This window comes from Vidua chalybeata, chromosome 30 (assembly GCF_026979565.1).
Source record: "Vidua chalybeata isolate OUT-0048 chromosome 30, bVidCha1 merged haplotype, whole genome shotgun sequence".
NCBI lineage: Eukaryota > Metazoa > Chordata > Aves > Passeriformes > Viduidae > Vidua > Vidua chalybeata.
This window is the reverse complement of record NC_071559.1, coordinates 1,417,003-1,444,981: the sequence shown is the minus strand read 5'-3', so window position 1 is coordinate 1,444,981 and position 27,979 is coordinate 1,417,003. Positions and strand designations below refer to the sequence as shown.

Genomic DNA, 27,979 nt, shown 5'->3' with positions numbered 1-27,979 from the left:
CCCTCGTGGTGGCCGCCAGCCCCTCGTGGTGGCCGCCAGCCCCTCGTGGTGGCCGCCAGCCCCTCGTGGTGGCCGCCAGCCCCTCGTGGTGGCCGCGCCCCCCCGAGCCGGGGATGCCAATCCGGGGTCGGGGGTCGGGGCGCCCCCCGGCCCTGCCCGTCGGTGCCTGGGGGGCTCCGGGACCGGCGGGGGGCAGGGGACACCCCCCGTGCCCAGCGCTGCCCCCACCGGGAAAGGTCCAGAACCGCTGGGAGGGACTGGGAAGGGCCCGGCCCTGGAGGAGCCCCGGAGCCCCAAAAGCCGCGGTCCCGCACCCCAAAAACCCCGCGAGGCCCCGGGGCTGTCACAGGCAGGTGGCACTGAAGGGGACAGGACGGGGAGGGTGGGCACTGGGACCAGTCAGAGCCGGGCACTGGGACCAGTTCAGGACTGGGCACTGGGACCAGGTCAGAGCCAGAAACTGGGACCAGTTACCTCCGGACACTGCACCAGTCCCCCCCAGCAGGCAGCACTGGTCCCAGTGGCCGGCTCTGACTGGTCCCAGTGCCCGGCTCTGACTGGTCCCAGTGGCCAGGACTGACCAGTCCCAGTGCCCGGCTCTGACTGGTCCCAGTGCCCAGCTCTGACTGGTCCCAGTGGCCAGGACTGACCAGTCCCAGTGGCCAGGACTGACTGGTCCCAGTGCCCGGCTCTGACTGGTCCCAGTGCCCAGCTCTGACTGGTCCCAGTGCCCAGCTCTGACTGGTCCCAGTGCCCGGCTCTGACTGGTCCCAGTGCCCGGCTCTGACTGGTCCCAGTGCCCAGCTCTGACTGGTCCCAGTACCCGGCTCTGACTGGTCCCAGTGGCCAGGACTGACTGGTCCCAGTGCCTGGCTCTGACTGGTCCCAGTGCCCGGCTCTGACTGGTGCCACAGGCAGGGGGTGGCGGGGGGGTGGCGGCCCCCCGAGTATATTATTATTATAATTATTCTAATTATTCTAATTATTTCCCGCTCTCGGGCTGTGCGTGACGTCTTAGGTTCCTTTTCTGTTGGTCCGTTCGTTGTTTTTGTCCCTCGTTCTGTCGCTCCGGGGGGACCCGGGGGGGTCCCGGGGGGGGTCCCGGGGGAGGGGGGGGCGGGGCCGAACTCAGCACTTGAACAGCAAAAATATAAAAAGAAAGAATAAAAAAAAATTCCAAAAAAAATTTAAAAATGTTAAAAAAAAAAAAAAAAAAGAGAGAAATAATCCGAGAGTTCCGAGGTTTCAGCTCCACCCGCGGCGCTCTGCGGGTGGCGATGTCCCCATTGTCACCTCTGTGTCACCTTTGTCACCTCCCGGGGGCGGGGGACGGATTTGGGCTCTGGAAAGTCGGAGGGGCGACCTTGGGGGTGACACCGGGGACAGCCCCGGGGGACAGAGGGGACAGGGGACACCCCACAGCCCCAGGCTGGCACGGGGACAATGGCCCCACTGCTGAGCCCTGGGGGGACACCGGGCATGGGGACATGGGGACACGGGCATGGGGACAGTGACATGGGGACATGGGCATGAGGACATGGGCATGGGGACATGGGGACAGTGACATGGGGACATGGGGACACGGGCATGGGCACAGGGACATTGCCACGGGGACAGTGACATGGGGACACTGCCATGGGGACATGGGCACAGGGACACGGGCACGGGGACATTGCCACAGGGACAGTGACATGGGGACAGTGACATGGGGACATTGCCATGGGGACATGGGCATGAGGACATGGGCATGGGGACATGGGCATGGGGACACTGCCATGGGGACATGGGCATGAGGACATGGGCATGGGGACACTGCCATGGGGACACTGCCATGGGGACATGGGCACGGGGACAGTGCCATGGGGACAGTGACATGGGGACATGGGCACAGGGACAGTGCCATGGGGACATGGGCACGGGGACAGTGACATGGGGACAGTGCCATGGGGACATGGGGACATTGAGCACATGGCCACGGGGACACTGGGCATGAGGAGAGCACCACGGGGACAGGAGACACGGCCACTGCCACACGTGGCCTCGTGGTGCAGCTCCCCGGGCAATGTCACTGTCCCCAGGTGCAGGGGACAGGACTGGGGACACTCGGGACAGGGCTGGGGACACCTGGGACAGGGCTGGGGACACTCGGGACAGGGCTGGGGACACCTGGGACAGGGCTGGGGACACCTGGGACGGGGTTGGGGACACCTGGGATGGGGTTGGGGACACTCGGGACAGGGCTGGGGACACTCGGGACAGGGCTGGGGACACCTGGGACAGGGCTGGGGACACTCGGGACAGGGCTGGGGACACTCGGGACAGGACTGGGGACACCTGGGATGGGGCTGGGGACACTCGGGACAGGGCTGGGGACACTCGGGACAGGACTGGGGACACCTGGGATGGGGCTGGGGACACTCGGGACGGGGCTGGGGACATGAATAGGGACACTTGGGACAGGAATGGGGACATTTGGGATGGGACTGGGGACAATCAGGACAGGAAAGGGGACATGGGACAGGACTGGGGACACCCAGGATGGGGCTGGGGACATTCAGGACAGGAAAGGGGACATGGGACAGGACTGGGGACACCCAGGATGGGGCTGGGGACAATCAGGACAGGAAAGGGGACATGGGACAGGACTGGGGACACCTGGGATGGGGCTGAGGACATTTGGGACGGGGCTGGGGACACTCGAGACAGGGCTGGGGACACTCGGGACAGGGCTGGGGACATGAATGGGGACACTCAGGACAGGAATGGGGACATTTGGGACGGGGCTAGGGACATTCAGGACAGGGCTGGGGACACTTGGGACAGGAAAAGGGACACAGGACAGGGCTGGGGACATTTGGGGTCCTGGCACGGCCCCCTGGCGATTTTGAATGGGGGATTTTTAACGGGGAGGATTTAAAGGGGATTTTTAAAGGGGATTTTTAATGGGGGAATTTAAGGGGGGATTTTTAATGGGGGATTTTTAATGGGGGGGATTTTTAATGGGGGATTTTTAAGGGGGTGGATTTTAAGGGGGAGGATTTTAAGGGGGGATTTTTAATGGGGGATTTTTAAGGGGGGGATTTTTAATGGGGGATTTTTAAGGGGGAGGATTTTAAGGGGGGATTTTTAATGGGGGATTTTTAAGGGGGAGGGTTTTAAGGGGGGTTTTACGAGCAGCCCCAGGAGCCGCCCGGGGCCGCTTTATGGAGCCTCATTAGGGGCTGCAGCTATGCCGGGAATGTCCCTGGCTAATTAGGGCCGGCCGAGGGGACACGGGGGTGTCACCGCGGGGGGGGGGACACGGTGGGCAGGGGGTGTCACCAGGGGAGGGGACAGGGTGGGCAGTGACCCCCCAGTGTCCAAGTGAGGGCTGGACACAGGGACTGGACACAGGGACTGGACACAGGGACGTGGCTCCAGCTGGGTCAGTGGGTCCTGCTAGGTTGGTGGCCCCGTGGCCACTGGCCATGTCCCCAGTGTCCACTCCGGCCATGTCCCCTCTGTCCACTCTGGCCGTGTCCCCAGTGTCCACTCTGGCCGTGTCCCCACTGTCCACTCCGGCCGTGTCCCCTCTGTCCACTCTGGCCGTGTCCCCTCTGTCCACTCCGGCCATGTCCCCTCTGTCCACTCCGGCCATGTCCCCTCTGTCCACTCTGGCCGTGTCCCCTCTGTCCACTCTGGCTGTGTCCCCAGTGTCCACTCCGGCCGTGTCCCCACTGTCCACTCTGGCCGTGTCCCCTCTGTCCACTCTGGCCGTGTCCCCTCTGCCCACTCCAGCCAGAGCCTCCAGGACACCCCCGAGGCCTCTCCGGCCCCTCCCCACGCAGCTGCGGTCACCTCTGAGTGACCAGAGTGACCACTGGCCCTGTCCTGTCCCCTCCAGCCTGGGGGGCTTGGCCAAAGCCCCGAGGGCGAGTTTGGGGACCCCGGGGGGACCCCAGAGTGACCCCCGGGGGACACCCCTGGTGCTGAGCCCGAGGGGCACCGGGGGGCACCGGGGCCGTGCCAGGGCCGGGGGCACCGGGGGGCACCGGGGGGCACTGGGGGAGCCAGGGCCGGGGGCACTGGGGGCACCGGGGGGTTTTGGTTCTCGTTTCTCTGCTCCGAGGACCTGAACGGGCGCTCGCTTTTGCTCCGTTGCCCCGTTCCCGTTCCCTGCCCTGGCCCCATCCCCTTTGCCCGTTTCCCCTTTTCCTGTTCCCATTCCCCTTTTCCTGGCCTTTTCCCTTTTTCCCGTTCCCATTCCTGTTCCTCTTTCCCCATTTCCTGTTTCCCATTCCCCTTTTCATGTTCACCATTCCCCATTCCCAGTTCCCGTTCCCTTTTTCCCAGTCCCCTTTCCTCTTTTTCTGTTCCCTTTTCCCGTTCCCCATTCCCGTTCCCTGTTCCCCATTCCCAGTTCCTGTTCCCATTTCCCCTTTTCCCATTCCCCATTCCCTGTTACTGTTCTCCTTTTCCTGTTCCTGTTCCCCTTTTCCTGTTCCTATTTCCCTTTTCCCGTTCCCATTCCCGATTCCCATTCCCGATTCCCGGTTCCCATTCCCCATTCCCGTTCCCGGTTCCCGGTTCCCGTTCCCCATTCCCGTTCCCGGTTCCCGTTCCCCATTCCCGGTTCCCATTCCCGGTTCCCATTCCCCATTCCCGTTCCCGGTTCCCGTTCCCGTTCCCCATTCCCGCTCCCCCTGACCTAATTCGAGCCCCGGGGGTGGCGGGGTGGGGACACAGACGCGGCCCGGGGACATCCGGGGCCACCCACGGCGACAGCGGCTCCCGGAGCGTCCCCGGGGCGGCCGCGGGCGCCACCGGCGCTAATGAACGCAATTAACGCAATTAACGCGATGAGCGCGATGAGCGCGCCTTGGCCGCGCTCCACCCGCCTGGCCCGGAGCCACCGGGAGCCGGCCCGGAGCGAGCGACAGCGAGGGGACAGCGGGGGGACAGCGGGGGGACAAAGAGAGGGGACAGCGGGGGGACAGCGGGGGACAGAGGGGACAGAGAGAGGGGACAGCGAGGGGACAGCGGGGGGACAGCGGGGGGACAGAGGGGACAGAGAGAGGGGACAGCAGGGGGACAGCGGGGGGACAGAGGGGACAGAGAGAGGGGACAGCGGGGGGACAGAGAGAGGGGACAGCGAGGGGACAGCGGGGGGACAGCGGGGGGACAGAGAGGGGACAGCGAGGGGACAGAGGGGACAGAGAGAGGGGACAGCGAGGGGACAGCGGGGGGACAGCGGGGGGACAGAGGGGGACAGAGGGGACAACGGGGGGACAATGGGGTGACAACGGGGGGACAGAGAGAGGGGACAGAGAGAGGGGACAGAGAGGGGACAGCGGGGGGACAACGGGGGGACAGAGGGGGGACAGAGGGGGGACAGAGAGGGGACAGAGAGGGGACAGAGAGGGGACAGAGAGAGGACAGGAATTCCTGGAAAAGCTCAGGAAAATGTGGAAAACCTTTGAGAAAATCTGGATTTAACACCAGGAATTCCTAAAAAAAAAAACCTCAGGAAAATCTGGGTAACAGCAGGAAAACTGCAGGAATTCCTGGAAAAGCTCAGGAGCGCCTGGAGCAAACCTGGATTTAACACCAGGAATTCCTGGAAAACCTCGGGAATGGCCCAGGAAAGGAGGGGACTCCCGGAATTCCAGAGGGTTTTCCCACAGTTCCAGCCCCGAATCCAAACCCCTGGAAAAAAAAACGGGATTTCCTTGGAAAAGGGAAGTTTTTTATTGGGAAACGTGGGACGAGGGGCAGCGCCCGACCCTTCCGAGGGAAAACCCGGGAAAATAGAAAAAACCGGGAATACAAAACCCGGGAAAAAACCGGGAAAAAAAGAGGGAGGAGCCAGGGAGGCACCGGGATGTCCCCGGATCCCGAGGATTTCCGGGATGGGAAGGAGCATCCCGGGAATTTCCTGGAGTCTCCGAGATTCCCGAGGGGTGGAAAAGTTGAATTCCCAAAAAAATAGAATCTCTTGGGCTGGGAGTGGCCCCGGAATTCCGGGAATGGCCCCGCTGCTCCCGGGGATGAGATTCCCGAAATTCCCGCCGGGAATTGCAAATCCTGGCAGCTCAAGTCTTCAACAGGGGAAGGGTTCAGGCAATGCCCACCTGGAAATCCAAGAAATCCCTGGAATTCCCGCTTGGATTCCACGGGAAGCTCCCAAAAATCCCACGGGATTTGGATGCCATGGTTCCCCATGGGAGCTGCTCCATAAATCCCCCCAAAATCCCTGGGAAAACAGCCTCAAATTCCTGGGAAAAACAGCTCCAAATCCCTGGGAAAACGACCCAAAATCCCTGGGAAAAACAATCCCAAATTTCGGGGAGAAGAGCCCCAAAATCCCTGGATAAAAAGACCCAAATCCCTGGGAAAAACAGCTCCAAATCCCTGGGAAAATCAATCCCAAATTCCAGGGAGAAGAACCCCAAAATCCCTGGAAAAAGAGACCCAAATCCCTGGGAAAAACAGCTCCAAATCCCTGGGAAAACGACCCAAAATCCCTGGGAAAAACAATCCCAAATTCCAGGGAGAAGAGCCCCAAAATCCCTGGAAAAACAGCTCCAAATCCCTGGGAAAACAACCCCAAAATCCCTGGAAAAATGGCCCAAAATCCCTGGAAAAACAACCCCAAATTCTGGGGAGAAGAGCCCCAAAATCCCTGGATAAAGAGACCCAAAACTCTGGGAAAACCAGCTCCAAAATCCCTGGAAAAATGGTCCCAAATCCCTGGGAAAATGGTCCCAAATCCCTGGGAAACCCCAAAATTTTGGGAATTGTGCCCGGGATTTGGGAATTCTCTCCCTCCCTCCCAAGCCCAGCTCTCCTTTTCCCTACGATTTTTTTTTAGGGAAAAAAAAATCAAAAACTGAGGAGCAAAATCCTCCAAGGAAAGTGGAATTCCCTGGGTGGGGCTGGGAATTCCATGGAAAATCAGGAATTAAGGAAAAGAGGATCCTGACCTGAGGAGAGTCCGGAGCAGCTCAGACGATCCCGAACCTTTCCGCCCTTTTCCGCTTCTTTGCCTGGATTTGGGAAGGGCCAAAAAGAGGGAAAATCCTGGAAATCCGTGGGGAGAATCCCGGGAAAGAGCAGGAGAGGGAGGGGGGGTGGGAATGGGGGAATTCCTGATCCCAAAGGACAGGAAAATCCCGGGATCCGAGGGGGTTTTCCCAAGGAAAAGAGGCCCAAAGCACAGAGAATTCCAAACCCCAAATTCCTGGGAAAAAAGGCCCCAAAATCCCTGGGAAAAACAGTCCTGAAATTCCTGGAAAAGCAGCCCCAAAATCCCCGAAAAATTGACCCCAAATCCCTGGAAAAACAGCCCCAAAATTCATGGAAAACGGCCCCAAATCCATGTGAGAAGAGTCCCAAAATCTCTGGGAAAATGTCCCTAAATCCATGGAAAACTCCCTTAAATCCAGGGAAAACCCCCCAAAATCCAGGGAAAACCCCCCAAAAATCCAGGGAAAAACACCCCAAATTCATGGAATCTCCCAAATCCCTGGATCTCTCATGGGTTGGGAATTGGGAGGTGGTTTTGGGATGAGCGCAGGGATTCTCAGGAATTCTGGCCACAAATCCCGGGAATTCCCAGCCCCAAATCCCAGGAATTCCCAGCCCCAAATTCTGGGAATTCCCAGCCCCAAATTCTGGGAATTCCAGCCCCAAATCCCAAGAATTCCCAGCCCCAAATCCCAGAATTCTGAGCCCCAAATCCTGGGAATTCTGAGCCCAAATCCCAAGAATTCCCAGCCCCAAATCCCGGAATTCTGAGCCCCAAATCCCGGGAATTCCCAGCTCTAAATCCCAGGAATTCCCAGCCTCAAATCCCAGGAATTCTGACCCTAGTTCCCGGGAATTCCGACCCCACATCCCGGGAATTCCCAGCCCCAAATCCCTGGGAATCCCGGCCCCAAATCCCAGGAATTCCCAGCCCCAGTTCCCGGGAATTCCCAGCCCCAAATCCCAGGAATTCCCAGCCCCAAATCCCAGGAATTCCCAGGCCCAAATCCCAGGAATTCCCAGCCCCAAATCCCAGAATTCTGACCCCAAATCCCAGGAATTCCCAGCCCCAAATCCCTGGGAATCCCGGCCCCAAATCCCGGGAATTCCCAGCCCCAGATCCTGGGAATTCCCAGTCCCAGATGCCGGGAATTCCCAGCCCCAAATCCCAGGAATTCCCAGCCCCAATCCCGGGAATTCCCAGCCCCAGATCCCAGGAATTCCCAGCCCCAGATCCCGGGAATTCCCAGCCCCAGTTCCCGGGAATTCCCAGCCCCAGTTCCCGGGAATTCCCAGCCCCAGATCCCGGGAATTCCCAGCCCCACATCCCAGGATTGTGGCCCCACCTCGGAATCCTCGGCGGCTCCGGCCCCGGTGACGATCCCGAACCTTTCCTTCCTCTTCTTCAGCTTCTCGTCCTCCTCGCTCTGGGAATGGGAGCGGGAATGTCGGGAATGGGAATGTCGGGAATGGGATTGGGAATGTCAGGACTGGGGATGTTGGGAATGGGAATGCTGGGAATGGGCTTGGGAATGGGGTTGGGAATGGGATCAGGAATGAGTGGATTGGGAATGACGGGAATGGGGTCAGGAATGTTGGCATTGGGAATGTTGGGATTGGGATCAGAAATGGGCTCGGGAATGTTGGGAATGGGATTGGGAACAGGATTGGGAACAGGATCAGGAACGTCGGGAATGGGATCAGAAATGAGGGGATTGGGAATGACGGGAATGGGGTCGGGAATGTTGGGATCAGGACATTCCAATCCCAATGGAATTTTGGGAATGGGGTTGGGAATGTCGGGATTGGATCCCTGGGATCCCTCCCAGTCTCATTCCAGGGCAGAGAAACGTTTCCCTTATCCCTGGGTGACGCAATTCCCAAAAACCCAAATCCCCAAAAAACCCCAAATTCCCAAAAACCCAAATCCCAAACCCTCAAAATTCCCAAAAAAAAACCCCAATTCCCAAAAACCCAAATCCCCCAAAAAAACCCCAATTCTCAAAAACCCAAATCCCAAAAAACCCAAATCCCAAAGGAACCAAAATTCCCAAAAAACCCCAATTCCTAAAAACCCAAATCCCAAAAAAAACCCCAATTCCAAAAAAAAAACCCAATTCCCAAAATCCAGGGGAGGGTGGAGCCGGCCGGGCTGGGAAAGTTTGGAATTTTGGGATAATCCTGGGCTGGGGAGAGCGCCCTGGCATTCCCAGAATTCCCAAAATTCCCAGAATTCCCAAAATTCCCAAATCTCACCTTCTTGGAGAGGGAGGAGACGTTGAGGCCGAACCTCTGGGCCCTTTCCTTGAGCTTTTCCAGGTTTATCTGGGAAAAGGAAATTTGGGATTTGGGACCCCGGGGAGGCCTCGACTTCCAAAAGGGGGAAATTCCCAAAGAAAAAATTCCCCAAAATTCCAGAGCTTTTCCAGAGGGGCTGATCCTGGAAAAACTCCAGGGGGTTTTGGGGAATTGCGACCCAAAATTCCAGCTGGGATCCCAAAAATTCCCACCAGGATCCCAAAATTCCAGCTGGGATCCTGAAATTCCAGCTGGGATCCCAAAAATTCCCACCAGGATCCCAAAATTTCAGCCCCTGATCCCAAAATTCCACCCTAATTCCCAAATTCCCAGCCAAATTCCCAAAATTCTACCCCAATTCCCAAATTCCATGGGAATTCACCAAATTCCACCCAAATTCCCATCCCAATTCCCAAAATTCCATGGGAATTCCCCAAATTCCACCTAAATTCCCAAAATTCCACCCCAATTCCCCAAATCCTATGGGAGTTCCCTAAAATTCCACCCAAATTCCCAGCCAAATTCCCAAATTTCCATGGGAATTCCCTAAAATTCCACCCCCATTCCCAGAATTCCTATGGGAATTCCCCAAATTCCACCCCAATTCCCCAAAATTCCATCCCAATTCCCAAAATCCTATCAGAATTCCCTAAAATTCCAGCCAAATTCCCCAAAATTCCATTGGAATGCCCCAAAATTCCACCCCAATTCCCCGGGAATTCCCAAAATTCCCCAATCCCTCTCCCAGATTTCCTCACCGTGGGTTTGGAGTCTGCCGAGAGCCCTGGGAAAGGAGAGAATTCCCATCAGGAATTGGCCAAAATTCCCAGATTTCCACCCAGAAATGGGAATTCCCCCCCCGGCTCCTCCCGGAATTCCCGGAAAATCCCAAGCCTGGGATTTTGGGGATGAGAATTCCCAGGAAAATCCGGGATCTTTTGGGGATTTTTCCCACCCAATCCCGAATTTCCCGCTCCCAGGAATGGGGGAAAAAGGGATTTGGAATTCCAGGAATTCCTGGAATTCTGGGAATTCCCACTCCTCACCTTTTGTGGGAATTGTGGCCAAGCCGAAGCTGCGGGAAGGAAAAAAAAAAACGGGAATTAGGGCTGGAATTTTGGGAATGCCAAAGGAATTTGGGGAATCAGGGCTGGAATTTTGGGAATTCCGAAGGAATTTGGGGATTTGGAGCTGGAATTCTGGGAATTCCAAAAGAATTTGGGGATTTGGAGCTGGAATTTTGGGAATGCCAAAGGAATTTTGGGAATTCCAATGGAATTGGGGCCAGAATTTTGGGATTTCGGGCCGGAATTTTGGGAATCAAGGCTGGAATTTTGGGAATTCCAATGGAATCAGGAACCAGAATTTTGGGATTTGGGGCTGGAATTTCAGGAATTCCAACGGAATTTTGGGAATTAAGACAAATCCCACAAAATTTGGAAAGAACTCCCCCAAAACTCCTTAAAATCCCATCAAATTTCCAAAGAAATTCCCCCAGAATTCCCACAAATCCCCTGTTCCCAGAATTCCCCGATCCCAGGGATTTGGGATCCTCTGGGAATTCCAGCCCAGCAGCTCCCGAGAGGAATCCCACCCCAAATTCCCAAATTTCCCCCCAGAACTCCCAAATTCCTCCAGAATTCCCCCAGAATCCCAATTTCCCCGAAATTTCCCCCCAGAATTCCCAGATTTCCTGCAGAATTCCCCAATTTCCCCCCAGAATTCCTGAATTTCCCCAGAATTCTCCCGGAATCCCCAAATTTCCCCGTAACTCCCGAATTTCCCCCCAGAATTCCCGAATTCCCCTGGAATTTCCCCCCAAAATTCCCAAATTTCCCCCAGAATCCCCAAATTTCCCCCCGGCATTCCCCAGATTTCCCCGGCATTCCCGAATTTCCTTGGCATTCCCAAATTTCCCCCCAGAATCCCCGAATTTCCCCCCGGCGTTCATTCCCGAATTTCCCGGCGTTCATTCCCGAATTTCCCGGCGTTCATTCCCAGATTTCCCAGCGTTCATTCCCGAATTTCCCCGGCGTTCATTCCCAGATTTCCCCGGCGTTCATTCCCAGATTTCCCAGCGTGCATTCCCGAATTTCCCGGCGTTCATTCCCGAATTTCCCCGGCGTTCATTCCCGAATTTCCCCGGCGTTCATTCCCGAATTTCCCCAGCATTCCCGAATTTCCCGGCGTTCATTCCCGAATTTCCCCAGCATTCCCGAATTTCCCCGGCGTTCATTCCCGAATTTCCCGGCGTTCATTCCCAGATTTCCCAGCGTTCATTCCCGAATTTCCCGGCATTCATTCCCGAATTTCCCGGCGTTCATTCCCGAATTTCCCCGGCGTTCATTCCCGAATTTCCCGGCGTTCATTCCCGAATTTCCCCGGCGTTCATTCCCGAATTTCCCGGCGTTCATTCCCAGATTTCCCCGGCATTCCCGAATTTCCCGGCGTTCATTCCCGAATTTCCCGGCGTTCATTCCCGAATTTCCCGGCGTTCATTCCCGAATTTCCCGGCGTTCATTCCCGAATTTCCCCGGCGTTCATTCCCGAATTTCCCGGCGTTCATTCCCAGATTTCCCCGGCATTCCCGAATTTCCCGGCGTTCATTCCCGAATTTCCCGGCGTTCATTCCCGAATTTCCCCGGCGTTCATTCCCAAATTTCCCGGCGTTCATTCCCAGATTTCCCAGCGTTCATTCCCGAATTTCCCGGCATTCATTCCCGAATTTCCCGGCGTTCATTCCCGAATTTCCCCAGCATTCCCGAATTTCCCGGCGTTCCCGCGCTCACCGCGCCGCCCTCGCCGCCTTTTTGCTCTCGAGGCTGACGGGGACGTTGAAGCGCTCGGCCCTTTTCTGCATCCGCTGGCAACGGGGCGGGAAAAGTGGGAATGGGCAGGGAAATGGGGATTGGCAGGGAAAAATGGGAATGGGCAGGGAAATGGGGATTGGCAGGGAAAAATGGGAATGGGCAGGGAAATGGGGATTGGCAGGGAAAGTGGGAATGGCAGGGAAAAGTGGGAATGGTCGGGGAAAAATGGGGATTGTCAGGGAAATGAGAATTGTCAGGGAAAATGGGAATGGTCAGGGAAAAATGGGGATTGGCAGGGAAAAATGGGAATGGGCAGGGAAATGGGGATTGGCAGGGAAAAATGGGAATGGGCAGGGAAATGGGGAATGGCAGGGAAAAGTGGGAATGGTCGGGGAAAAATGGGGATTGTCAGGGAAATGAGAATTGTCAGGGAAAATGGGAATGGTCAGGGAAAAATGGGGATTGGCAGGGAAAAATGGGAATTGTCGGGGAAATGGGAATGGTCAGGGAAAGTGGGAATTGTCAGGGAAATGGGAATTGTCAGGGGAAAAGGGAATGGCCAGGGAAATGGGAATGGTCAGGGAAAAGTGGGAATTGTCAGGGAAAATGGGAATTGTCAGGGAAATGGGAATTGCCAGGGAATAACGGGAATTGTCAGGGAATAACGGGAATTTCCAGGGAAAATGTGAATGGCCAGGGAAAGTGGGAATTTCCAAGGGAAAAGTGGGAATTGCAAGGGAAAAATGGGAATTTCCAGGGAAAATAGGGATTTTTTTTAGGGAAAGTTTGGGATTTCCAGAAGAAATCCCCAAAAAGAATTTTGCAAAAATACCAAAAAATTCCCCAAAAATCTCCAAAAAAATCCCCAAAAAATCCCCAAAATCCCCCAAAAAATCCCAAATTTCCTGGCATTCCCCATCCAGGTGCTCCAGCCTGGCCTGGGACAATTCCAGGACTGGAAAATCCCAAAAAAAAAAAAATCGGGATTGGGGGATTTTACCTCCATCTGGGAGATCTCCGAGGAGATTTTCACCACCTTCTTCTCCTGGATCCTGGAAAAGTTTGGGAAAAGTTTGGGAATGCTCCAGGGGGGATTTGGGATCTGCCCCCATCCCGAGCATTTGGGATTTTCTTTGGAATTTGGGAAAGCCCCCAAAGGAATTTTGGGATTTTTCAGGGTGGGAAAAAATCACCTGGATTGCCTTGGGAATGGGATTGGAGGGAAAAGAATTCCCAAATCCCAAATCCCACAGAATCCCAAATCCCACAGAATCCCCAGTCCAGGAGTCCCAAATCCATGGAATCCCAAATCCATGGAATCCCAAATCCATGGAATCCCAAATCCAGGAAACTCCCAATCCAGGAAATCCCAAATCCAGGGAATCCCAAATCCAGGGGATTCTCAACCCCAGGAGTCCCAAATCCAGGAAATCCCAAATCCAGGGAATTCCCAACTCCAGGAATCCCAAATCCCACAGAATCCCAAATCCATGGAATCCCAAATCCATGGAAACCCAAATCCAGGAAATTCCAAACCAGGAATCCCAAATCCAGGGAATTCCCAACCCCACGAATCCCAAATCCAGGAGTCCCAAATCCCACAGAATCCCAAATCCAGGGAATCCCCAATCCAGGAGTTCCAAATCCATGGAATCTCAAATCCAGGAAATTCCCAATCCCAGAAATCCCAAATCCAGGAGATCCCAAATCCCACAGAATCCCAAATTCATGGAATCCTAAATGCAGGAAATTCCCAATCCAGGAATCCCAAATCCAGGGAATTCCCAATCTAGGAAATCCCAAATCCCACAGAATCCCAAATCCACGAAATCCTAAATCCAGGGAATTCCCAACCCCACGAATCCCAAACCCACGGAATCCCAAATCCAGGGAATTCCCAACCCCAGGAATCCCAAATCCAGGGAATCCCAAATCCAGGAATCCCAAATCCAGGAAATCCCAAATCCAGGAAATTCCCAACCCCACGAATCCCAAATCCAGGAGTCCCAAATCCATGGAATCCCAAATCCAGGGATCTCAAATCCCACAGAACCCCAAATCCATGGAATCCCAAATCCAGGGAATCCCAAATCCAGGGAATTCCCGATCCCACAGAATTCCCAAGCCCCGTTCCCGAGGTTTTCCCGGGAATTCTCACACGTCGGGCGACTTCACCGGCGCCTCCTCCACCTTCACGGGCGGCTCCGGCGCCTTGGGCTCCTCCTCCTGCAAACCCAGGGAAATCCAGGGAAAATCCATGGGAAATCCATGGGAAATCCATCAAATCCAGGGGAAATCCATGGGAAACTCATGGGAAATCCATGGGAAACCCATCAAATCCAGGGAAAAGCCATGGGAAACTCATGGGAAATCCATGGGAAATCCATCAAATGCAGGGAAATCCATGGGAAATCCATGGGAAAATCCATGGGAAAATCCATGGGAAAATCCATGGGAACACAAGTCCATGGGAAATCCACAAAAAAATCCAAGGGAAACCCACGGAAAACCCATGGGAAATGCATAAAACCCATGGAAAAACTGGGAAATCTAAAGGAAATCCATGGGAAACCCATCAAATCCATGAAAAACCCATGGAAAATCGACAGAAAAACTATGGAAAGTCCATAGAAAATCCATCAAATCCATGGGAAATCCATCAAATCCATGGGAAACCCATCAAATCCACAAAATCCACCCCAGCCCGTGGCCATTCCCAAGGAAAATTCCCCAATCCAGTGGGAAGAATCAATTCCCGAGGTTTTCTTGGCATAAAATTGCTTTTCCAGGTGGGATTTCTTCCCAAAAATCCCCGAATTCCCCCTTTTTTCCTGGCATTCCCCCATCCCAGGGGGCTCCAGCTTGGTCTGGGATAATTCCAAGGATGGGGAATCCTGTGGGAATTCTGTTCCAGGCTGGAATTCCATCCCAAAATTTCCCAAATTCCCCCTTTTCCCGGCATTCCTCCATCCCAGGGCGGCATCAAACCCAAAATCCGGGATCCCCCATCCCAAATTCCCGGAATCTGGAGCATCCCAGGCACCAAATCCAGCGGATTTAAACCCAAGAAAAGCTTGGAAAACGTTGAATTCCACATGGAGTCGGAACGCCGCCTCATTCCCAACCCAAAACTTGGGATCATCCCAAAAATGCCCACCTCGATCTCCTCCCCCAGCACGTCCTCCTCGTTGGGCTCCTCCTCAGCTGCAAGGGAAAAGCAGGGAAAGGTCGGAGCGGGAAAATTCCCGGGGAATCCCAGAAAAAGCAGGGATTGGGGGGGGGGATGGGGGGAAATTCCAGCTGGGATTTGGGGATTTGGGAGCACCCACCGTGCTCCTCCAGGTAGGCCTGGAGCCGATGGATCAGGTCCTGCTTGTTGCCCTTGGCTTCCAGCCCCCGCGCCAGGCACTCCTGCTTCAGCTCGGCCAGCTGGGAGCGGGAGCAGCCGGAATGAGCGAGTGGGAATGGGAATCTGGGAATGAGGGAGTGGGAGGGGATTCGGGAATTCGGGAATGGGAATCTGGGAATGAGGGAGTGGGAGGGGGAATCTGGGAATTCGGGAATGGGAATCTGGGAATTCGGGAATGAGCAGGGACCCAGGAATGAGCGAGTGGGAATGGGAATCTGGGAATGAGGGAGTGGGAGGGGGAATCTGGGAATTCGTGAATGGGAATCTGGGAATGAGGGAGTGGGAGGGGGAATTCGGGAATTCAGGAATGAGAATGGGAGGGGAATTCGGGAATGGGAATTTGGGAATTCGGGAATTCAGGAATGGGAGGCGATTCGGGAATTCGGGAATGAGAATGGGAGGGGAATTCGGGAATGAGCGGGGATCCGGGAATGGGAATGAGCGGGCATCTGGGAATGGGAGGGGAATTCAGGAATGGGATGGGAATTTGGGAATGAGCATGGATTTGGGAATTCGGGAATGGGAATCTGGGAATTCGGGAACGAGCGGGGATCCGGGAATGGGAGGGGAATTCGGGAATGAGAATGGGAGGGGAATTCGGGAATGGGAGGGGAATTTGGGAATGAGCAGGGATTTGGGAATGGGAGGGGAATCCAAGAGTGAGGGAATGGGAAGGGATTCGGGAATGAGAGGGGATCCGGGAATTCGGGAATGAGTGGGGATTCAGGAATTTGGGAATAGGAGGGGAATCTGGGAATGGGAATGGAACAGGAATTCGGGAATGGGATGGGATCCAGGAATTCGGGAATGGGAATGAGAAGAGATTCAGGAATGAGAGGGGAAATCTGGGAACGAGCAGGGATCCGGGAATTCGGGAACGCGAGGGGATTCGGGAATGGGAACGGGAGGGGAATCTGGGAATGAGAGGGGGATTTGGGAATAGGAGGGGATTCCAGAATGGGAGGGGAATTCAGGAATGGGAGAAGAATTTGGGAATGAGTGGGGAAATCTGGGAATGGGAATGAGAGGGGAATCTAGGAATGGGAGGGGAAATTCAGGAATAAGAGGGGAAATCCGGGAATTCAGGACTCAAACCCGGGGGAATTCAGGAATGAGTGGGAAAAATCCAGGAATGAGCACGGAAAAGCCGGAGTTAAGGGGTTGGAAAGTGGGGGAAGGATTCCTCAAATCCAAGGAATCCAAATCCTGTGAAATCCCAACCCCGGGGATCCCAATTCCAAAGAACCCGATCATTAGGAATCCCCAATTCTGTGTAATCCCAATTCCAAAGAACCCGAACGTTAGGAATCCCCAATTCCATGGAATCCCAATCCCGTGGAACCGTAACTGGATGGAATTTCAATCCCAGGCAATCCCAACCCCAAGGAATTCCAATCACTCCCCCGCGAGAACGGCCCGGGACCCTCCGGGAGTTCCGAAATCGGGGGAACCATCCCGGCCCCTGCCAGGGCTGGGGCAGGAGGAGCCCGGGAGCTGCCGGGGCCGGGCCCCGCTTCCCCCCCGGTCCCGGTTCTCCCTCAGCCCCGCGGGTCCCGCTTCTCCCCCGCTCCCGGTTCCCGCCTCCTCCCAGAGCTCTCACAGCCCCCCGGCCCCGGTCCCGCTTCCCCCCCGGTCCCGGTTCTCCCCCAGCCCCAGGGTCCCGGTTTCCCCTCAGCCCCGGTTTCCCCTCAGCCCCCCGGTCCCGGTTCCCCCTCACCCCGGTTCCCCTCAGCCCTGCGGTCCCGGTTCCCCCTCAGCCCCGGTTTCCCCTCAGCCCCCCGGTCCCGGTTCCCCCTCACCCCGGTTCCCCTCAGCCCTGCGGTCCCGCTTCCCCCCCGGTCCCGGTTCCCCCTCAGCCCCGGTTTCCCCTCAGCCCCCCGGTCCCGGTTCCCCCTCAGCCCCGGTTTCCCCTCAGCCCCCCGGTCCCGGTTCCCCCTCAGCCCGGTTTCCCCTCAGCCCCCCGGTCACGGTTCCCCCTCAGCCCGGTTCCCCTCAGCCCCCCGGTCACGGTTCCCCCCTCAGCCCGGTTCCCCGCTCAGCCCCGCGGGTCCCGCTTCTCCCCCGCTCCCGGTTCCCGCCCTCCTCCCAGAACTCTCACAGCCCCCCGGTCCCGGTTTCCCCTCAGCCTCGGGGTCCCGGTTCCCCCCCGGTCCTGGTTCCCCACCTCCTCCTGGAGCTCTCACAGCCCCGCGGTCCCGGTTCCCGCCCTGCTCCCGGTTCCCCCTCAGCCCCGGTTCCCTCCGGTCCCGGTTCCCTCCCAGCCCCTCCGGCCGCGGTTCCTCCCAGGCTTCCCTCAGGACCCCTCAAAGCCCCCCAGAGCCCCCTCAGACCCTCCCAGAGGCCCTTCAGGACCCCTCAGAGCCCCCCCGAGACCCTCCCAGACTCTCAGAGGCGCCCAGAGCCCCCCTCAGAGCCCCCCACAGCTTCCTCAGGACCCCTCAGACCTTCCCAGAGCCCCCCCAGGACCCCTCAGAGCCCCCTCAGGAGCCCTCAGAGCCCCCTCGGGAGCCCTCAGAGCCCCCTCAGGACCCCTCAAAGCCCCCCAGAGCCCCCTCAGACCCTCCCAGAGGCCCTTCAGGACCCCTCAGAGCCCCCCCGAGACCCTCCCAGAGCCCCCTCAAGGCCCCCTCAGACTCTCAGAGGCGCCCAGAGCCCCCCTCAGAGCCCCCCCAGGACCCCTCAGAGCCCCCCCAGGAGCCCTCAGAGTCCCCTCAGGACCCCTCAGAGCCCCCTCGGGACCCCTCAGAGCCCCCCCAGGAGCCCTCAGAGCCCCCTGAGACCCTCCCAGAGCCCCCTCAGGACCCCTCAGAGCCCCCTCGGGACCCCTCAGAGCCCACTCAGGACCCCTCAGAGCCCCCTCGGGACCCCTCAGAGCCCCCCCCACAGCTTCCTCAGGACCCCTCAGACCCTCCCAGAGCCCCCTCAGAGCCCCCGCCAGCTTCCTCAGGATCCCTCAGAGCTTCAGAGCCCCCTCAGGACCCCTCAGAACCCCCCCACAGCTTCCTCAGGACCCCTCAGAGCCCCCTCAGGACGCCTCAGAGCCCCCTGAGACCCTCCCAGAGCCTCCTGAGACCCTCCCAGAGCCCCCTCAGGACCCCTCAGAGCCCCCCACAGCTTCCTCAGGACCCCTCAGAGCCCCCTCAGGACGCCTCAGAGCCCCCTGAGACCCTCCCAGAGCCCCCTCAGGACCCCTCAGAGCCCCCCACAGGCTTCCTCAGGACCCCTCAGGAGCCCTCAGAGCCCCCTCAGGAGCCCTCAGAGCTTGCGGCCCGTTTCCCGCCGTTCCCCCGCGCTCCGCCCGCGGGCTGTCGCGGTTGCCGGGCTCCGTCCCCGCTCTCCCCGCGCTTCCCCCGCGGTTTTCCCGGCCCCGCTCCCGCTCCCAGCGGCACCTTCAGCTTGTGCAGCTCCACCGGCTCCGCCGCCATCTTGTCACCCCCGCGCCGGCCCCGCCCCTCGCGCCGCTCCGACCAATCAGCGCCGCGCGTCCTCCGCCGCCCCGCCCAAATCCGCCGCTCGCCATTGGTCAGCGCTGCCGGCAGCACCCGCCGGTGATTGGCCTGCCGTGCACTGGGGGCGGGGATATATTGACTGACGTGAGGATCAACCAATGGCAGTAGGGAGATGCTGAGAAGCGGCCAATGGAGAGAGAGGGCGGGAAACGCGGACTTCCGGGAGGTGCGGCCGGGGCCGGCGCGGGGTCATTGAGGGACTCGGGTGTAATTAATTATTAAAAATTATCTTTCTTCATTAAACTATTAATATGCCTAAATGGAACTAGGCATTTATTATTTATCAGCTCTGGTTATTATGCGTTTGTTGGTTGTAATGTTGTTGTATTTCTTGCGATATTTTTATTTATCGAAGTGTATCTTTTGTTATGATTTAAGTTCTTTTTTGTGTGACTATTACCTAAAAATTGTTTCTATTTTAGTTGCTTAATTACAACGCTGCGTACTAAGTATTTTGTATTAAGTCTTTATTATAAATTAACTCATTAATTATTTTTCTTTACCCAAGGGTGCAAAGCACAAATCTGGGGTGATTTTCCAGAAGAATCCAGAGTTTTCCACTCCTTTCCCCTCTCCAGGTGCTGCTCCCAAGGGCTGCTGCTTTATTCCGTTATTAAACTTATTACAACTCCATTTATTTATGTTATTATTTAGCGCTATGGTGTTTTTCACGCTGCTTCCCGCAGCTCCTGAGCCACAACTCCCCTCCATTAATAATTAAAACAACTTAAGTAATTTAAGCAATTAAAATAATGAATATAATTTGAATTACTTAAAAAAATTCCTTTTGGGTGGGGCGCCGCCATGATGGATGCGGTGGCCGCCATGATGGATGTGGAGGCCGCCATGATTGATTGGGGCCGCCATGATGGATGTGTCCATCCGCCGTGATGTGTGTGGGCAGCCGCCATGACCGGAGTGGTCGCTTCACCGTTGGGCCAAACCGTATCTCCCGGACTAACGGGACACGCCCTCGCCCCACGGGTCCGTCCCGGCCGCTCCGGACCCGCCACAACCCCGGTACCGGCGCCTGAAGCGCCGCCAGAGCCGCCCTGCACACACTCAAGATGGCGCCGCGCTCTGAGGCCTCACCGGAACCGCCAACATGGCCACGCCCATCGCGGCGTCAGTGACGTCATTCTCGTTCCGGCTCGGGCCGGAAGTGGCGCGGCCATGGCGGCGCGGAGCTCCCGGGGCTGGTGAGGCCGGGGGGGCCTTGGGGACACCGGGGGGACCGAGGGGACACCGGGGAGGGGCTGAGGGGCCACCGGTGGCGGCGATCGGGGCGGGGGTCGGGATCGAGCCCGCGCCGGGCCGGGGTTTGGGGCTGGGGGCGTCGTGAGGGCCCCGCGCCCTCCTTGGGCCCGTTCGTGCCACCTCAATGTCCCCTCAGAGCCACCTCAGTGTCCCCTCAGAGCCATCTCAGTGTCCCCAGTCCCCTTCCTGGCCCTCTCGGTGTCCCCACCCCGTCCCCTTGACACCCTCAGTGTCCCCTCAATGTCCCCACCCCGTCCCCAGTCCCCCTCCTGTCACCCCCCGTGTCACCCCCAGTGTCCCCTCAGTGTCCCCCCCAGTGTCCCCAGCCCTCTCCTGTCACCCCCGTGTCCCCTCTCTGTCCCCATCTTGTCCCCAGCCCCCTCCGCTGTCCCCCCAGTGTCCCCAAGCGTCTCTCAGTGTCCCCCAGGGTGTGGTGGCGCCCGGGGGGTGACACTGAGGGTCCCCTCCCCTGTGTCCCCTGTGTCCCCAACCCCCCCCCCCCAAGGTGTGCTGTGACCCCTGGGGTGACACAGGTGGCACTGAGGTGACACAGGTGGCACTGAGGTGGCATTGAGGTGACACCAGGTGGCACTGAGGTGGCACAGGTGACACCGAGGTGTCCCCCAGATGCCACCATGGCCACCAGCCGCTCGGAGGACGAGGAGTCCCTGGCGGGGCCCAAGCGGGGCCCGGCCACGCCCGCGGGGACTGTCCCCAAACGGCGCAGCTCCTCCAGGTGAGGGACAGGGGACATTGGGGACATGGGGACATTGGGGACACCCAGGGGACACTGGGGACATTGGGGACACTGGGACAGGGACTGTCCCCAAACGGCACAGCTCCTCCAGGTGAGGGACAGTGGGGACATTGGGGACATGGGGACACCCAGGGGACACTGGGGACATTGGGGACATGGGGACACTGGGGACACACTGGGGACATTGGGGACATGGGGACATTGGGGACATGGGGGACACACTGGGGACACTGGGACAGGGACTGTCCCCAAACGGCACAGCTCCTCCAGGTGAGGGACAGGGGACATGGGGACACTGGGGACACTGGGGACACTGGGGACATTGGGGACATTGGGGACACTGGGACAGGGACTGTCCCCAAACGGCGCAGCTCCTCCAGGTGAGGGACAGGGGACACTGGGGACATGGGGAGGGGACAGAGGGACAAAGGGGACAGGGAGGGGACACCAGGACAGGGGAGGGGACAGGGAGGACATGGGGACACGGGGAGGGGACACGGGGGGGGGGACACGGGGGGGGGGACACGGGGGGGGGTTGGGGGGTGGGAGCCTGAGCCCAGCCCAGGATGGGGGTGGGGACACTTGGGGACACCCGAGGGGGACCCTGTGGGCCCTCCCAGTCCCTCCCAGTCAATCCCAGTCCCTCCCAGTTAATCCCAGTCCATTCCCAGTTAATCCCAGTGCCCTCCCAGTCAATCCCAGTCCCTCCCAGTTAATCCCAGTCCATTCCCAGTTAATCCCAGTGCCCTCCCAGTCAATCCCAGTCCCTCCCAGTCCCTCCCAGTCCCTTGCAGTCAATCCCAGTCCATTCCCAGTCAAACCCAGTCCATTCCCAGTCAAACCCAGTCCCTCCCAGTTAATCCCAGTCCATTCCCAGTCAATCCCAGTGCCCTCCCAGTCAATCCCAGTCCCTCCCAGTCCCTCCCAGTTAATCCCAGTCAATCCCAGTCCATTCCCAGTCAAATCCAGTCCATTCCCAGTCAATCCCAATCCCTCCCAGTCAATCCCAGTCCCTCCCAGTCCCTCCCAGTCAAACACAGTCCATTCCCAGTTAATCCCAGTCCCTCCCAGTTAATCCCAGTCCCTTCCCAGTCAATCCCAGTGCCCTCCCAGTCAATCCCAGTCCATTCCCAGTCAATCCCAGTCAATCCCAGTCAATCCCAGTCAATCCCAGTCCATTCCCAGTCAATCCCAGTGCCCTCCCAGTCAATCCCAGTCCATTCCCAGTCCCTCCCAGTTCCATTGCAGGTTCATCAAGAGGAAGAAGTTTGACGATGCTCGACAGCCTGGCCAAGTCCCAGTGCCTCCCAGTCCCTCCCAGTCAATCCCAGTCAATCCCAGTCCCTCCCAGTCAATCCCAGTCAATCCCAGTCAATCCCAGTCAATCCCAGTCAATCCCAGTCCATTCCCAGTCCATTCCCAGTCAATCCCAGTCCATTCCCAGTCAATCCCAGTCAATCCCAGTCAATCCCAGTCCATCCCCAGTCAATCCCAGTCAATCCCAGTCAATCCCAGTCAATCCCAGTCCATCCCCAGTCAATCCCAGTCCATCCCCAGTCAATCCCAGTCCATCCCCAGTCCATCCCAGTCCATCCCAGTCCCTCCCAGTCAATCCCAGTCAATCCCAGTTTGTTTCAGGTTCATCAAGCGGCGGAAGTTCGATGACGAGCTGGTCGAGAGCAGCCTGGCCAAGGCCCCAGTCAATCCCAGTCAATCCCAGTCAATCCCAGTCCATCCCCAGTCAATCCCAGTCAATCCCAGTCCATTCCCAGTCCCTCCCAGTCAATCCCAGTTTGTTTCAGGTTCATCAAGCGGCGGAAGTTCGATGACGAGCTGGTCGAGAGCAGCCTGGCCAAGCCCTCGCGGGCCAAGGGGGGCCCCGAGCCCCCCCCCAGGCCCGGGGGGGCGGGGCCAGCGGGGGGGGGCGGGGCGGCCGGCGAGCCCTGCCCCGGGGACAGGAAAAAGGTGAGAAATGGGGATTTGGGGAAAAATGGGGATTTGGGGGGAAAATATGAGAATGGAAGTGAGGATTAGGGAAAAAATGGGGATTTGGGGGAAAAATTGGGGAATTTGGGGGGAAAAATGGGAATTTTGGGGGAAAAAATGGGGAATTTGGGGGGAAAAATGGGAATTTTGGGGAAAAATGGGGGTTTTGGGGAAAATATGAGAATGGAAGTGAGGATTAGGGAAAAAATGGGATTTGGGACTCCCCCCCACTCAGTCAGGGACATCCTGGGGACACTCAGGTGCCACTTGGGACCCCCCAGGACCCCACAGGTGCCCCCCAGGACCCCTCAGGTGCCACCTGGGACCCCCCAGGACCCCTCAGGTGCCCCCCAGGACCCCTCAGGTGCCACCTGAGACCCCTCAGGTGCCACCTGGGACCCCCCAGGATCCCTCAGGTGCCCCCCAGGACCCCCCAGGTGCCACCTGGGACCACTCAGGTGCCACTTGGGACCCCCCAGGACCCTTCAGGTGCCCCCCAGGACCCCTCAGGTGCCCCCCAGGACCCTTCAGGTGCCCCCCAGGACCCCTCAGGTGCCACCTGGAACCTCTCAGGTGCCCCCCAGGACCCCCCAGGTGCCACCTGGGACCCCTCAGGTGCCACTTGGGACCCCCCAGGACCCCTCAGGTGCCCCCCAGGACCCCCCAGGTGCCACCTGGGACCACTCAGGTGCCACTTGTGACCCCCCAGGACCCTTCAGGTGCCCCCCAGGACCCCTCAGGTGCCACCTGGAACCTCTCAGGTGCCCCCCAGGACCCCTCAGGTGCCACCTGGGACCCCCCAGGACCCTTCAGGTGCCCCCCAGGACCCCTCAGGTGCCACTTGGGACCCCCCAGGACCCTTCAGGTGCCCACCAGGACCCCTCAGGTGCCACCTGGGACCCTCCAGGACCCCCCAGGACCCCTCAGGTGCCACCTGGGACCCCCCTGTGCCCCCCAGGTGTCACAGGCCGTGCCCCCTCCATTCAATCAGGGACATCCTGGGGACACTCAGGTGCCCCCCCAGGTGCCCCCCCAGGTGCCACCCACCCCCCTGTGCCCCCCAGGTGTCGCGGGCCGTGCCCCCCCCGGCGCCCCCCCGGGCCCGGCCCCCCCCCGGCGCTGCCCAAGCGCCTCAAGAAGAGCAAACCCAGCCCCGCCCCCCGCGACCTGGGCAGGTGGAAACCCGCCGACGACCTGCTGCTCATCAACGCCGTGCTGCAGGTCAGACACACCTGGGGGGCTCGGGGAGACCCCCGCCCACCTGAGGGACCCCCCCTCAATTGGGGGAACCCCCCCTCAGTTGGGGCATTTGGGGGGATTTTGGGGTGGAACCCCCAGAACGATCGCTTGGGAGCCAGTGGTTTATTGTGCTGCAGGTGAGGGCACACCTGCGTGGTTTTTGGGGGGTCTCTCCTGACCCGAGGGGGTTGGGGAGACCCCCCACCCACCAGGGGGACCCCCGCCCACCTGGGGAACCCCCCCTCAATTAGGAGAACCCCCCCTCAGTTGGGGCATTTGGGGGGATTTTCGGGGGGAACCCCGAGGAAGGGACCTGGGCAGGTGGGGACTCAAGAGCGAGGGGTTGTGCTGCAGGTGAGACACACCTGGGGGGACTTTGGGGAGGTTTTGGGGGTCTCTACTCACCTGGGGGGCTTGGGGAGACCCCCACCCACCTGGGGGACCCCCGCCCACCTGGGGGACCCCCCTCAATTGGGGGATTTGGAGGGATTTTGGGGGGAACCCCCAGAACGATCACTTGGGAGCCAACGGCTTCTTGTGCTGCAGGTGAGGGCACACCTGGGGGGCTTTGGGGAGGTTTTGGGGACTCTCCATCACCTGGGGGACTTGGGGAGACCCCCGCCCACCTGAGGGACCCCCCTCAATTGGGGAACCCCCTTTAGCTGGGGAATTTGGGGGGATTTTGGGGGGAACCCCCAGAACGATCGCTTGGGACCCAACGGCTTCTTGTGCTGCAGGTGAGGGCACACCTGGGGGGCTCTGGGGGGGGGTCTGCTGCTCCCCCCTCACCTGTGAGCTTTGGGGTGCCCCTAGCCCCCCCCAGGACCCCTCCCCTCAGCTGTTTTTTTTTTGGGGATCCCCCCCAGACCAACGACCTGACCTCGGTGCACCTGGGGGTGAAGTTCAGCTGCCGCTTCACGCTGCGCGAGATCCAGGAGCGCTGGTACTCGCTGCTCTACGACCCCGTCATCTGCAAGTGAGGGGGGTCTCGGGGGTCCTGGGGGGCTTTGGGGGGTCCTCAGGGGGTCCCACAGGTGTGGGGGGGTCGTGGGATTTGGGGGGGCCCGAGGGGACGCAGGTGACACCCATGGGACACCCAGGAGCGCTGGCGCTCGCTGCTCCACGACCCCGTCACCTGCAAGTGAGGGCGGTTTGGGGGGTCCTGGGGGGGTTTTTGGGGGGGGTCCCGGGGGTCTCACAGGTGTGCCAGAGTCAAGGGACACAGGTGACCTCAGGGGGACACAGGTGACACCCGTGGGACACCCATGGGGCACCCATGGGACACCCAGGAGCACTGGGAGCCTCTGCTTTAGGACCCCAGGAGGGTCTGGGGTGTCCCCAGGGGGGTCTCGGGTGTCCCCAGGGGGGTCTCAGGTGTCCCCAGGGGGGTCTGGGGTGTCCCCAAGGGGGTCTCAGGTGTCCCCAGGGGGGTCTGGGTTGTCCCCAAGGGGGTCTCAGGTGTCCCCAGGGGGGTCTGGGGTGTCCCCAGGGGGGTCTCGGGTGTCCCCAGAGTTCCAGGATGTCTCTGGGGGTTTCTGGAGTGTCCCTGGGGGTGTCCAGGGTGTCCTCAAGGTGTCCCTGGGGATTTGGGGACAATTCCAGCAGTGTCCCAGGAGTGTCACACATGTCCACAGTGTCCCCAGTGTCCCCCCTGTCCCCAGGCACTCGTGCCAGGCCATGCGCCAGCTGCCCCCTGAGGGGTTGGGGACAGTCCCAGGGGTGTCACACATGTCCTCAATGTCCCCAGTGTCCCCAATGTCCCCGATGTCCCCAGGCACTCGTGCCAGGCCATGGGGCTGTCCCAGGGGTGTCCCATGTGTCCCAGGGGTGTCACACGTGTCCCCAATGTCCCCAATGTCCCCAATGTCCCCAGGCACTCGTGCCAGGCCATGGGGCTGTCCCAGGGGTGTCACACGTGTCCCCAATGTCCCCAATGTCCCCAATGTCCCCACTGTCCCCCCTGTCCCAGGCACTCGTGCCAGGCCATGGGGCTGTCCCAGGGGTGTCACACGTGTCCCCAATGTCCCCAATGTCCCCACTGTCCCCTCTGTCCCAGGCACTCGTGCCAGGCCATGCGCCAGCTGCACCCCGAGGCCGTGGCCGCCATCCAGAGCAAGGTCCTGTTCAGCAAGGCCGAGGAGCAGCTGCTGACCCGCGTGCCATCGGTCAGTGCCACCTCGTGTCCCCAAATGTCCCCAAATGTCCCCAAGTGTCAGTCACTGCACTGCTCCTGACCCGCGTGCCATGGGTCAGTGCCACCTCGTGTCCCCAAGTGTCCCCAAGTGTCACCTCATGTCAGTCACTGCACTGCTCCTGACCCGCGTGCCATCGGTCAGTGCCACCTCGTGTCCCCAAATGTCCCCAAATGTCACCTCATGTCCCTGAATGTCAGCTCATGTCAGTCACTGCTGACCCGCGTGCCATCGGTCAGTGCCACCTCGTGTCCCCAAGTGTCACCTCGTGTCCCCAAATGTCACTTCATGTCCCTGAATGTCAGCTCATGTCAGTCACTGCTGACCCGCGTGCCATCGGTCAGTGTCACCTCATGTCCCCAAATGTCACCTGGTGTCCCCAAGTGTCCCCAGAGCCCAGTGCAATCCCGGGACACCTTCCAGGAGCTGCTGCAGTGCCACCCTGCCAGGTGTTTTACCCTGCCAGGACCTGTCCCCTGCCCTGTCCCGGTGTCCCCTGGTGTCCCCCGGTGTCCCCTGACGTGTCCCCGTGTCCCCAGAGCCCTGTCCCCTCGCTGGACACCTTCCAGGAGCTGCTGCAGCGCCACCCGGCCGTGTTTTACCCTGCCAGGACCCCCAAGGCCCTGCAGCTGCACTGGCAGCTCCTGCGCCAGTACCACCTGCTGCAGGACCAGACAGGTGGGGAGGGGGCTGCGGGGGCCCTGGGGGGGTTTGGGGGGGATTTGGGGGGGTCCCAGGGGGGATCTGGGGAGTCCTGAAGGGGTTTTGGGGGGTCCCAGGGGGGATCTGGGGGGTCCTGGATGGTTCAGGGACCCCCAAAGTGCAGCAGCTCCTGCACCTGCTGCAGGAGCAGACAGGTGGGGAGGGGGCTGCGGGGGCCCTGGGGGGGTTTGGGGGGTCCCAAAGGGGTTTGGGGGGGATTTGGGGGGTCCTGGAAGGGTTTTGGAGGTTCCTTGAGGGGTTCTTGGGGGGATTTGGGAGGTCCTGGAAGGTTCAGGGACCCCAAAATTGCAGCGCCTGTAACACCTGCTGCAGGAGCAGACAGGTGGGGAGGGGGCTGCGGGGGCCCTGGGGGGGTTTGGGGGGTCCCAAAGGGGTTTGGGGGGGATTTCGGGGGTCCCAGGGGGGATTTGGGAGTCCTGGAAGGGTTTTGGGGATCCTGAAGGGTTTTTGGGGGGTCCCGAGAGGGTTTAGGGATTTTGGAGGAATCCTGGGTGAATTTGGGGGGTCCCGGGGGGGGTTGAGGGGTCCTAGGGGGCTTTTAGATATTTTGGGGGGGGGTCCCAGGTGGCATTTGGGGGTCTCTAGGGGTTTTTGGGCATCCCTGGGGGGATTTTGGGGTCTGACCCCCCTGGCCCCACAGTGCAGCCCCTCCCCAAGGGGGGTTTGGGGGTTCCTGGGGGGATTTGGGGGGTCCCTGGTGGGATTTTGGGGGGATTTTGGGGGGTCTGACCCCCCTGGCCCCACAGTGCAGCCCCTCCCCAAGGGGGATCAGGTGCTGAACTTCTCGGACGCCG

At 59.1% G+C, this 27,979-nt stretch overlaps 2 protein-coding genes across 2 annotated transcripts; one reads left to right on the top strand and one right to left on the bottom strand.

Annotated features, from left to right (window-relative positions):
* Nucleotides 1–5,703: 5,703 nt before the first annotated feature.
* SARNP (SAP domain containing ribonucleoprotein) lies at nt 5,704–19,008 on the bottom strand. The gene is made up of 12 exons (XM_053967686.1): nt 18,912–19,008; nt 15,443–15,542; nt 15,271–15,317; nt 14,272–14,339; nt 13,114–13,165; nt 12,093–12,166; nt 10,350–10,378; nt 10,062–10,087; nt 9,262–9,330; nt 8,352–8,432; nt 6,963–7,025; nt 5,704–6,110 (listed from the first exon to the last, which is right to left on the bottom strand). Exons 1-11 carry the CDS (start codon nt 18,945–18,947, stop codon nt 6,984–6,986), a joined length of 624 nt encoding a protein of 207 aa, XP_053823661.1. The 5' UTR covers nt 18,948–19,008; the 3' UTR covers nt 5,704–6,110; nt 6,963–6,983.
* Nucleotides 19,009–20,091: 1,083 nt separating this feature from the next.
* On the top strand, nt 20,092–27,964 carry MCRS1 (microspherule protein 1). Its single transcript, XM_053967309.1, has 9 exons — nt 20,092–20,230; nt 20,916–21,024; nt 22,684–23,010; nt 24,096–24,252; nt 25,137–25,246; nt 26,327–26,435; nt 27,002–27,140; nt 27,826–27,854; nt 27,932–27,964. The coding sequence occupies exons 1-9, from the start codon at nt 20,137–20,139 to the stop codon at nt 27,962–27,964; spliced, it is 1,107 nt and encodes a 368-aa protein (XP_053823284.1). The 5' UTR covers nt 20,092–20,136.
* Nucleotides 27,965–27,979: the final 15 nt, after the last annotated feature.

Coding starts and splice junctions, on each gene's coding strand:
- MCRS1 (XM_053967309.1), top strand. CDS start 20,137: ATGGCCACGCCCATCGCGGCGTCAGTGACGTCATTCTCGTTCCGGCTC. Junction 23,011..24,095: donor GCCCCGGGGACAGGAAAAAG/GTGAGAAATGGG, acceptor TGTGCCCCCCAG/GTGTCGCGGGCCGTGCCCCC. Junction 25,247..26,326: donor TACGACCCCGTCATCTGCAA/GTGAGGGGGGTC, acceptor CCTCTGTCCCAG/GCACTCGTGCCAGGCCATGC.
- SARNP (XM_053967686.1), bottom strand. CDS start 18,947: ATGGCGGCGGAGCCGGTGGAGCTGCACAAGCTGAAG. Junction 14,340..15,270: donor TGCTGGGGGAGGAGATCGAG/GTGGGCATTTTT, acceptor CTGGGTTTGCAG/GAGGAGGAGCCCAAGGCGCC. Junction 13,166..14,271: donor CCGGTGAAGTCGCCCGACGT/GTGAGAATTCCC, acceptor AAACTTTTCCAG/GATCCAGGAGAAGAAGGTGG.